Here is a 12,334-nt window from a genome sequence, read left to right on the forward strand (position 1 = left end):
TAAATACTTCAAATTATTACTTAAGGTAGCTAGGTAGTGCAGTGAGTGGAATGCTAGCTACCCACTCTGGAGTTCAGGAACATTTATCTTCCTGAATTCAAAAGTGGTTTCAGATACGTGCTAGCTGTATGACCCTGGACATGTCATTTAACTTTGCCTCAGTTTCCTCATCTATAAAATGAAATGAGAGAAGGAAATAGCAAACTATTCCAGTATCTTTGTCAAGAAAATCCCCAAAGGGGTCACAACTAAAGAAAATAGCAAAGGCTTCATAAAAACAATATAATTGTCCTTGCCAAAGCAAGAAACGGATTCTCCTATCCCCAAACTTGTCTGTATTCCTCCTTTTCTTCCTGCCCAGGTACCCACCCTCATAGTTCTGAACTGGTTTCATTCTTGTTCAGGGAGTCACAAAGAATTGGACATGACAAACATGAACAGCACAAAACCATTAGCTTGGGCTAATCTTCTAATATTATGAGAAACAATATTCTGAAACCCTCATTTTATAACATATCTATGTTATTTCCAGTGATTTAAAAATTAAGTCTCAAAATGCTCAAAAATTAATTTGAATTCACTTGAATATTAAAAGTATCATACTGAGGGATAGGGGGAATAGAGGGGAAACATCATCTCACAAAATCAGATAAAAGGTTTGGGTATTAACTCCTAAAAGGCGATTGTTGTATTGTCAAACAAATAAAGCTAAAAGTTGGAATAGATGTTTAGTCAGTGGAGACGTCTTTAAATGTATAGTTGGCCAATCCGAACCATTTAGCAGTTATTTTAAAAATGTGTATTTATTTTTATTTTTCCAACGTGTCAATGGTGCATTTCCAAAACAGCAGGCGTTTCAAAGGAATAAATCAGAAGTGTAAACACAGAATACAGTATAAGCTATAGACTTCCTACAGTGTGACAGTCCACATACTGTACATTCAGAGGTGAGGTACAGCCCATCACCTATTTCTTCATTTCCATAATTATATAAACACAATAAATACATCTGATTTTAAAGGTCACTTAAAATGAGTCATGATCATTTACAGTACAGTACGTTTTTTCAAGTGCAAAAATAACTAGTGGGCTAGTTCTATTTCTCGAAGTTATTTAACTTTTAATGCTGTGTTTTACCGTGAAGCCAGACATTCAAGGGCAGACTACCCTTCCACTCATGCAGTCCTGGGCAGGAATTTATGGAAGATCCCAGACTTAACAGTTACATCAGAGGACCAGAGAGTGGAACGTGTCATTTTAAAATCTGTCCATTCTCTCTGTCGTTACTTCTGTATTCAGAAGTATAGAACTCAGAGTTAACTTATCTGCGACTTTTATTTATTTAGCTGACTTATTTACAGCAGTGTCTTCCACCTCCTCCCAAGGCTGGCCACTAATTTTAACCTGCCCTCTAGCATTAATTTTGGTGTGGAGTATTAATTTAGCTAGAGTTTTGGCAGCAAAGGTGATAATATCTGAATATGCAAATACCAATATCTGAACCTTCTAGTGTCCATGTCTAGACTGTAAAAATGGACTGTGACTTTGTTTCCTTAGTTTGGGGAAAATGTGTTATTTTGTTTTCTTCCTTTTTGCTCCTCATTCCTTCTTCCCTTCCCCCACCAAGGGAGTGGGAAAAGCATTTACAATAACCCCAAACCATGATAAAATAATTTCTTATTAATTTTACCTCACCCCAGGCACTTAATTTCCTACTTCCTTTATAAATTGCCTCCACAGAACTGCTTAATTAAAGAAACCCTTAGGAGATTAGATGAATTTTTTTTTTGAAATTGCATCAGTTAATTAGGGCCTTTGTAAACAGTGAGAAAGGCTAGTTTATATTTTACAAACTTATCTAGTAACCCTTGTCTAATAAGCTATAGTATACTGAATTGGTTTATTTTAAATAATCTCTCTTTTCTGGTCTTTCTTAAAGCCCATTTGAAAAAAAAAAATACCCAAAGAAAATAAAGTAAAAAATGCTTTTTAAAGCTCAATATCGCTTGTAGCAGCTTTACTTCTCAAAAAATTAACTATTTATACACCATCCACCTAGAAAAATATATTAGCTAAAGATATTCAAAGTGTCTGGTGAAACTTTCCTTTCTTATTTTCTTTTTTTACAAAACAATTTCTATGTTACTAATTTTCATCTGGTTCCTCCTTTCATATTTCACATCATTTTCTGTAATGATGTTTCTCCTCAAGAGAAAAATAAAATAATTGCATTCTATCTTATTGCAATTTTTTTTTCAGTAAGGATGAAACAAAATTCAAATAATTGATCACAGAAGGGGAGAAATTATAAAAGCAAACAACTTGAAAGACTTTCCCTCCTCTTAATGTAACTGCTGGTTTCAACTCTTCTTGACTTGGCAAAGAAATCTTGTGATATAAACCAAACTTTAGCAAAGGAACTGAGAAGTTCTCTCTATAATTTCTTTTTGTTCCACAATCTCCCAAAGAGATTAAATTTCCTTTCAAATATGTACTGTAGTTAATATACATTATCATGTTAGTGATTTTAAACATTTAAAAGCATGTGTTGTATTGTATTATAATCTTTAAGATGAATAGAGTCCTAGGTTTGGATGCTTCCTAGGGCTTCTTAACAGAGGCCCAGAGTTCCTTCCATGTAACATGTAAAATGAGAGGGTTTTGTCTCAATGTGTACTAGTAGTGGGTTGAGGGTGATTATCTTTAGGAAGGTGTTCCACTACAGAGGATGCAGCAACATGAGCATGACTGTCCTTGGGAAAGTGATCTGCAGCCGGGGAAGCAGGGTTGGTTTGGGACATCACTTCAGGGGTTGGTCCATCTCCCGACAGATTGGAGTTAGTCACACTTGGGGAATGTCTCGCTGCGCAGGGTGGTGAAGTTTCTTGGTTCTCATTGGTCCCCTAGAGAAGAGAAAACAACATTGTAGAAAGAGAAAATAGTCCACATAGAGGGGATGGCTGCCCAACATCTCACAAACTGATGGCAAGCATATACAGGTGTCCCCAGGAGCCATGTTTCTATGAGCCTTTTCAAGGGGGTGTATAAAAATGGGTAGTAGCCCTAAAGTGATATGGTGACTGAATACTGAAGAAATAAGGGTAAAACGTCTTACCTTTCATTTCTTTTCCTATCTGCCGAGAAGCCGCATGAAAAACATAAACACTATAAGTAGACTTATTCTTGTACACAGACCAGGCTATTCATTATTAATGAAATGCCCGATAACATTCTACTATATTATATAATCATGGATCACCAGAGTGCAAGGAACTTAGGATATTATCTAGTTCAACCCCACAAACTCTCATGTACAGATGAGGAAACTGAGGACCACAATGAAGTGCCTTGCCTAAGACCACACAGCCAGTCATTTCTCAGACTCTGTGACATCAGAAACAGAAACATGTTGTAGTAGTTGAAGCCTATTCTCAAACTTTCAGAGTACACATCTTATAAGAGAAGTACAAAGTAGCATTTGAGAAAATGGGAGCATTTATTGCCAAAAATGTCCCAAAAAATCAAGTTTGGGTTTTTTTTGAGCCATAAGACATATCTAAAACATCAAACTGCCTTCTGATTTAGTACCTATGAGTTTAAAGGGGCAAGTTCAAGGTTAACATAAGAAGACTTGAATATGCCTTGGAAGGCTTCTTTACAATTCAATGTAGCAATATGGCATAATGGTCTCTAGCTCTGGGTAAATCTAAACAGCTAATAACTTGAAGCAATGTCAATTAATTTTCTCAGGCACACAAAGATGAACATGAGCACCTAATTTAATGTAAAGACTTCTTTTAAAAAAAGGTGCAAATGATATTCTTGTAGGTTTGAGACCCACAGTATCACAGTTTTGAGGGAAGGAAAGAACATTCTTATCAAATGGAAAAAGCATAAATGAAAGTTTACAGCCATGACAACTGTGTGAAGAGAATTTAATAAACCTTTTAGAAATGAAATAGAAATTCCAATAGACTTATGATGGAAAGTGCCATTCATATCCATAGAGAGAATTTGGAGAATGAATATGGATCAGAGCATAGTATCTTTACCTTTTTGTTTTCATTGTTGTTTGTTTTTTATTTCTCTCTCTCTCTCTCTCTCTCTCTCTCTTTTTTTTTTTTGGCCCTTTCTGATTTGATTTTTCTTGTATAGCATGACAAACATAGAAATATGTTTAAAAGAACTGCACCATGTTTAATCTATACTGGTCTACTTGCTATCTTGGGGAGGGGTTGGAGGGAATCAGGGGAAAAAAATTGGAACACAAAGTTTTGTAAAGGTGAATGCTGAAAACTATCTTTGCGTGTATTTGGAAAAATAAAATATTATTAAATTAAAAAAAAATTAAATTAAATGCTCCCTTTTTTTCTATTCATTTCTCTTCCCCTTCCTTCTCTAAGATGTTTACCTCTTCTTTCTCCAAGTATCCTCTAAAGTCATCCTGAAGCTTGGTCCAGGATTATGGTCCTTAGAAGGAGGAAATCATCAAGAGTGCCCTGCCAGGGGGCAGCTAGGTGGCTCAGTGGATAGAGCACCAGCCCTGAATTCAGGAGGACCTGAGTTCAAATCTGGTCTCAGACACTTCACACTTCCTAGCTGTGTGACCCTGGGCAAGTCACTTAACCCCAGCCTTAAAAAAAAAAAAAAAAAAAAAAAAAAAAAAAAAAAAAAGTGCCCTGCCAGCATGATTTATCTTCAATTGGGAACAATAGCCTGGAGTCAAAGGAAACCCATAATCTGGGCTGCTTTGATCCTTTCTTCTGTTTTAAGAGGTTGCCAGCAAAGCCACCAAATCAGCTGAGGTTCCTCTAACTAGACCCATGCATGGCTTTTTGTGTTATATACTTTGAGCAGGAGCCATAAATCTACCCTATTCCTGAAATGACATACTCCAGTGCTAGAAAGAAAAACTACACGGAGATTTATTTAAAGACGATGAGAGAATGTAATATGGTGGAAAAGATCAGCCTTAGAATCAGGACAACCAGGGGTCAAGCCCTGCTTTTGTCACCTATTAGCTAGCTGTGTGACTGTAGGCAAGCCACATTACCTCAGTGTTCTGGGTAGCTCATACATTTCAGGGGAGTTGCCAATCTACCTTTCTCATAAAAGGAATTCCCTATATAGATGGAATTGCCATCTCTCAACATCCCTTGTCATCTCCCTGCTCTTGTCAAAATGAAAGACTATGATATAGAACTAAGTTTCAAAGATAATGCTAAAAAGAGGGTTATAGTTTAACATTGGGGAAAATTTTTTTTAAATCAATATATCTTTTTACTTCAAAACATGCATAGAGAGTTTTCAACATTCACTCCTGCAAAATCTTGTTTTCCAAATTTTTCTCCTTTAGACAGCAATATATATAAAACAAGTGCAGTTCTTGTATATACATTTCTACCATGCTGCACCACACACACACAAAAATCAGATCAACGAGAGGAAAAAAATGAGGAAAAATATATGTATATTTTTAAGAGGACATTCATTTTTATAGTGTAGAAAGAATTTTACCTGTAAAGGCTGAATCTCAGAAGCCCGGCTAGTTCTGGTTAGTTGTATCATTTCTTTAATTTGATAAAGCGCATAGACAAAAGTAACCCAAGGAGAAGAGCTGACGCCCCATGCGGGTTTGTTCACATCTTCCTGTTCTTCCTGATGTCTGGTTTTCTTGGGAGGAAGTCTGGGTTCAAGGCGAGGCATGATATCTTCTGCTTGCTGCTGCACTAAGTCAATAGTTGCTATGGGGACAGGACTGGAAGGAACAGGAATCCTTTCTGCCAGCATTGTCTTATCTGAAATAAAAGCAAAGTTAAAACAACTCTGAAGAGTTTTCTTTATAGTATAAATCAAGTCAATCCATTTTAAGTGCTATGTACCAGGCAAGTACTTTCTTTTATACAAAGAAAGGTTCCCCCCACCTCAAAAAAAGGGGATCTGTTCTCTAGATGCTTACAAACTAATGGGGAAGACAACAAACTATGTGCACACAAAATACAAAAAGATGAATTGGAGATAATGAACATGGCAAAGCACTATCATTGAATGGGTGTGGGAAAGCTTCTTGTAGAAGGTGGGATTTTAGCTGAGACCTGAAGGAAGTCAGGGAAGGCAGGAGGGAGAAATGAGGTAAATTAGTGTAGCTTACATAAGCATATTATACTCAGACTCCCAACTTAATGGGATTTGCAAAATGTAACATGTTTTCAAGTTACCCATGTATTGTTGAAGTTGCAAACTGGAACTTTTTCTATGAAAGTTCTATGAATATTATGAAAGTCTGATCTCCATTTCTCTTAATTTCAAGGGGACATCTGAAAGGCAGTTTCAGGAAATGATACTGTGTCCCCACATCACTTCTGTGAAACTGATGCTCTGAATTAGATAACTTGATACATGTGAGGGGAATGGGAAGAGAAATCCTCATTACCCTGAACCAAGGCTGTTAGGGAGCCAGGTGACCCAAGTCAGATCAGTGGGAAAAAATAGAGATTTGCTTCTTATTGAATTAAACTCTGTTAAACTCAGTTGCGAGGGTTTCAATAACACTTCTGGTTCTCTGAACAGAAATGCTTCAGTACATCCAACAAGGAATGAGAAAACTTGGCCAATTAGGAGGTGAGTTCTGTCCTAGAACCCAGTTTTATCCCATGGCTTGAGTCATATTTTATAGGGTAGCTATAAAAGCAATAAAACATGACACATCTTAATCAAATCTCCATATTGCTTTAAAAGAGACTCCATCTTGTTTAACACTTTTATTTAAGACCTTAATTCGGGACAGAGTTGTATCTCAGAACTAAAATTTCATAACTTTTAAAACAAGATTGGAAGAAATTCAGATCTGGTCTCAGACACTTACTATGTAAACCTGGGCAAATCATTTAACCCTGTTTGCCTCAGTTCCTCATCTGTAAAATGAACTGGAGAAGAAAAGAGAAAACCAATTTTTTATTCATCTTTGCCAATAAAACTCCAAAATGGTGTCACAAAAAGTCAGATATGGACAACAACTGGAAGTCAAAAGGCATGGCTTTCAATACCTCATTAGATGTGCAACTCTGGAAAAGCCATTTCATTCTTATAAGCCCTCATTTTTTCCTCATCGGTAAAATTACCATAATAGGAAACCATCATTCTAGTATCATCTTTGCTGCTAACTCACAGGATGACCTTGATGAAATCATTTAACTTCTGCCTAAGCATCCGTTTTCTCAGTTGTAAAATGAAATTATTTCTAAGGGTCTTCTTTCAGTTCTAACATTCTATATTCTGATAGATTCCTATCTGGCCAACTTCAAGCCATTATTGTGATGATCAAGTCAGATATCATACATTGTAAATTACAAAGTGCCATGTAAATGGTTCTTAAAGTTATAGATATTTTCCCTAATGAATAAAAATCTCTTTTCTTTTCCTCCCAGCCCCTACACTCGGAAAAGAGGCTTTTGGTAACAAAATATGCATAGTTAAATTAAACAAATTTCCAAATAACCTTACTCAAAAACTATCCATCTCATTCTGCCCCCTGAGTCTAACACCGTTTTTTGTCAGGAGGTGGATAGCATATTTCATCAATGATTCTCTGCGATTGTGGTTTGTCATTCTTTTGTAACTTTCAAAGTGTTTTGTTTTGTTTTGTTTTGGTAGTATAAATTGTTCTCTTGGATGTGGGCATTCATTTTACTCTGAATTAGGTCATATAAACCTTCCCAAGCTACTCTAAAACTGACCCCTTCTACAAAAGTATTCCATTCCATTGCCATACAGATGTCAGTGAGAACAACACTACTACTCTGTGGATCCAGTAAATGGATCTCCAGATTTATTTATTTATTTATTTTTTGCTGAGGCAGTTGTAAGGTTAAATGACTTGCCCAGGGTCACACAGCCAGGAAGTGTTAAGTGTCTGAGACCAGATTTGAACTCGGGTCCTCCTGAATTCAAGGCTGGTGCTCTACCCATTGCACCACCTAGCTGCCCCTGGCCTCCAGATATTTTAAGCCTTATACACATATCAGCTTGATTCACTTTAATGCAATACTGAAATTTAAAGTCTCTCCCAATTCTGTTGTTGTAATTCATATGTTTCAGTCATGTCAAATTCTTCATAATCCCACTAGGGTTTTCTCACCAAAAAAACTACAATAGTTTGTTTTCCTTCTCCAGCTCATCTTACAAATGAGGAAATTGAGAAAAACAGGGTTAAGTAGCTTGCCCAATTAATTACACAGCTAGTGTCTAAGGACAGATTTGAAATCAAATTGGAAATAAGTCTTCCTGATTCCAGGTCTGGCTCTCTATCCACTATGCCACCTGACTGCCCAATCATACCTCTATCCAAAACAAAAAGATTCTTTTGAACAAGAGCCAGTTAAAACAAAATATCTGAGTCTGAGACTAACTGATTAGGTGACTTAGGTCCTTTCTAGTCCAAAATTCTATAGTTGAGATAGCATGGCCTAAAAAGGTCCACACACCAATAAAGAAACATCACTACATTTGGGAAGAATCAGGGATGCAAAATTCTGCCAGATGGTATATTAGCCTGTCTGGGTTTCTAAGAGCTATGCATGGTCATTCATAAGGTCCAAGCATTGAGGAATGGCAGTAGGGACAGAACACCTTACCTTCTTCTTCATCTGGGACCGCAAGCCACTGTATCAGGGCAAAGAGTAAGAGGATCACTAGGCAGGCCATTCCAATCCCTCTGAAAGTTGCAGCAGCACCTATAAAAATTAGTCAACAGAATTCTTAGATAAGCACAAAATGCAAGGAGGACCGTATTTCTTTTTCTTTTTCTTTTTCCCCCCCTCTGAGGCTGGGGTTAAGTGACTTGCCCAGGGTCACACAGCTAGGAAGTGTTAAGTGTCTGAGACCATTTGAACTCAGGTCCTCCTGAATTCAGGGCTGGTACTCTATCCACTGTGCCCCCCCCCATACCCCGCCTCCCCGTATTTCTTTTTCTAATACCTGGTTTCCATCAGTCACATAGTGAGACAAACTCAAAGAGGAAAATGTTTCAGAATGATAAAGCAGAAAATGGATCAGACTAGGGGTTAGGACCTTACATCTGGGTCTACCACAGAACTGTGTGATTTAAAGCAAGCTACTTTCCATCTACTGAAATGAGTTTCCTCATTTGTAAAAAGAGCTATGCAAGATGATTTCTATAGCTCTCTTCATCTATAAAGAGGGTTCCTCTGACAGATCCTCAGGGTGTCCCTATTATTATCTACTTGAGATGGCAAGGAATATATTCAGATTATAGGACTTTGAAGCCTCTGGTTTAACAAACTTTCACCTTCCATTAAATAATTTAACAATCAAGATTTCTGCAGCAATTTTCATTTCATCATTGCACATATGAGAGGCTCACAGACACAGTAATTAGAGAGTCGATTTCCAAGTCAGGAAGATCTGAATTGAAGTTCCACCTGGTCAAAAACCAGCAGAAATATCTTGGATTAACTATTTTACTTTTCTGTGTCCCTAGGCATATTTTTAAAAACTATACATTGTAGAAATTGCTAATTTGTTTTAATAAAGGGAGTCTTTGCATTTGGAGCTCCCTGTACTGATGTACTCATAAGTCTAAATAAAATAATATAGCATTTGAAGGTTTTCAAAGTACTTTGCAAATATTAACTGATTTTATTCTCACAACAATCCTGTGAATCGGTTCAATTATCCTCATTTTACATATGAGGAAAATGAAAAAGATACAGATTAATTGACTCAGCTAGTGTCTGACACTGAATTTGAATTCAGACCTTACTGCTTTCAGGTCCAGTTCTCTATCACTTTCTCTATCTAACTGTTCCCAAAAGCTGCCAAATTAAGTAGAGCTGACAGATCCCCAAAGTACTGCCTGATACAATGAACCAGACACCTGGACTGTGACACCAACAGAGACTGGAGTTATGTATGTTGCTTTGATTTAAACTCTAACTGAATTATGTCTCCTTCCCCCCCAACTCCCTTATATGTTTTGAACAGTTTGCAAGACTACTTTAACTCAACCAAACATATTATTTCTCTGCTCCCTTATCTGGAAGGACCCTCTTCTATCAAGGAAATATAGGCTTCAGCAAGCAGCTTGGTCTTATATGACTCATCCTCAGTATAGTTGGTCAGTGAATAGCAATTAATAAAAAGTTAGCACTTATGCCCACCCATAACATTAGGAAAGTCTCTTAAAATTATACTAGCACAAAATACATCAAAAGGGAAATGAAGACAAGTTTCTGGTCTAGAAAAATAAACGAAGGGAAAAAAAGCCCTCAAATAATTCATGAAGTTCTTTTGGAATTTCTCTAAAAAATAGTAAGCTATTTGAAAAAAGCTAAGAGAAAGACCACTACTTACCAAAGTAATTGACTAAAACTCCACCAATCATAGCTCCACATCCTCTTCCCAAACCCAAATGAAGTCCCTGGAGAATTCCCTGCGCTGAAGTTCTCAATTCTGGAGGCACAGCTGCACTGAGATAGGAAATGCAAGCAGCCCAGATAGCTGCATGGGTTACACCTAGGGTAAAAAAAGAAAATGAAGTACAGTTATCCTTTTCACATTGTAGGGATTGGAGGTGTGGTGACCACCCCATCCCCCCATCTGAAAAATTCTAGTAAAATTTTTTGGCCCTCTCTTTTTTTTCCTTAGCCAAAGAAAAAGTTTGATTTTTTTTTTTTCTTTTTCTTTTATGGAGTGTTTACAATTCTTACTGTAAAATTTGAATTGATATTATATAATACTATACAGATATTTTTGCATTTCTAAGTTTCTAAACTTTTTTCTCTGTCATCTGCTGGCTTTCATATGTTGTCTGTGGCTTCTGCAAAACTCACCCAAAATTCTCATTTAATTTCTTAACCTGACCTGAGATATATCAGTATCACAGGGAAAGCTGTGATATAGGGCTAACTGTACCATCAGACCAGCACTCCTAGCTGTCCAATCAATAAATATTAAATATCAGTTCTGTGAAAGGCATTATATTAGGTACTGGAGACAGGAAGATAAAAAGAGTTTTAGTTTCTCAGTATCTTCATATGTTGGGAATCTTAAAGGGTTTTACATAAACTGCTAAGACTCTTGCTTAGTTCCTGCATGCTGTTGTTCTGTGGCTCAGTCATATTCAACTCTTCATGACTTTGTGGACATAGCCATCAGACCCTTCTATTCTCTACTACTACTTCCCAAAGTCTGTCCAAACTCATATTCACTGTTTCCATGACATTATTCATCCATCTCATCCTTTGCCATACCCTTCTCCTTTTGACTTCAATCTTTCACAACATTAGGGTTTTTTCCAGTGAATCTGATCTTTTCATTATGTGGCTAAAGTATTTGGATTTCAGTTTCAATATTTGTTCTTCCAAAGAACTGTCTTTATTTCATTAATTATTGATTGATTTGATATCCTTGCTGATCAAGGGACCCTCAAAAGATTAAGTCTAATCAGTTACATGGACACCTGCATATGCATCACTAGCAACAGAAAGATTCTATTAGTTTCCCAAACATTGATGGCTGTATGAGAAGAGTCTGAGCAATAAAGCTGCCACTCACAGAGACAAAGTTAAAGGCCACAGGGAATTGCATCTTAAACAAATTCACTAATGCATAATAAAAATAAATATAATAATAATAGCTATATAAATAATATAGTATAAAATATAATAAAACTTCATTGTGCAAATGAATTCCAATAATTCAATGTTTCAATACTGCAAATTGTTGAATTTAACAGATTAGTTATGCAGTTTTATGAATTTCTGTAATAGTATTAGAACACTTTAATTTCTTAAAGGATTGGGACTAAGTTTCACAAAGTTGATCTATGATTGTGCTCTATGGGCTCTGACATCCTCATATATACTATGAGGGGATAAGGTTAGATCAAGAATTTTAAAATGAAAAGTGACTTAGACTAGTTTAAGTCATATTATAAAGCCCTCTGATCTACACTCTTTTTTTATTCCAGCAAAATTATAGTGGCTAATGGATGCATTCTTTAAACATAAAATAAAAAACATGACATTTCAAGATCAAATAACTACTTTACCACTAAAATACCCTCCAAAGATCAATGCTTGAATAAGCAAGAGAAAAGGGCATTGGAATACAAGTCAAGAGTACAATGTTTTTAGTTTCAGTTCTGATTCAATAACTGATTATAAACTGAGGCAAATCATAACCTCCTGAAACCTCAGTTTCTCTTCCATAAACTTAAGGTTCCATCCAGCTCCAGTGATCTATAAACCCGATTTCTTTGTACAGTCCTGTCTCACTTAAATCCAATTCAACTGCAAGTCAAAATATCATTGTA

At 36.4% G+C, this 12,334-nt stretch overlaps 1 protein-coding gene across 3 annotated transcripts in view; it reads right to left on the reverse strand.

The window, feature by feature from the left end:
* Positions 1–784: 784 nt before the first annotated feature.
* MFSD6 (major facilitator superfamily domain containing 6) overlaps positions 785–12,334 on the reverse strand; it is an 87,611-nt gene continuing 76,061 nt past the window's right edge. For all 3 annotated transcript variants that reach the window (XM_074302843.1, XM_074302844.1, XM_074302845.1), the window contains 4 exons: positions 10,372–10,533; positions 8,634–8,732; positions 5,518–5,798; positions 785–2,903 (listed from right to left, as the gene is read on the reverse strand). In XM_074302843.1, the coding sequence (XP_074158944.1) occupies positions 2,667–2,903; positions 5,518–5,798; positions 8,634–8,732; positions 10,372–10,533 (779 nt within the window). In that variant the 3' untranslated portion in view covers positions 785–2,666. The remainder of the gene's footprint in view (positions 2,904–5,517; positions 5,799–8,633; positions 8,733–10,371; positions 10,534–12,334) is intronic.

Source organism: Sminthopsis crassicaudata, chromosome 3, assembly GCF_048593235.1.
Source record: "Sminthopsis crassicaudata isolate SCR6 chromosome 3, ASM4859323v1, whole genome shotgun sequence".
NCBI lineage: Eukaryota > Metazoa > Chordata > Mammalia > Dasyuromorphia > Dasyuridae > Sminthopsis > Sminthopsis crassicaudata.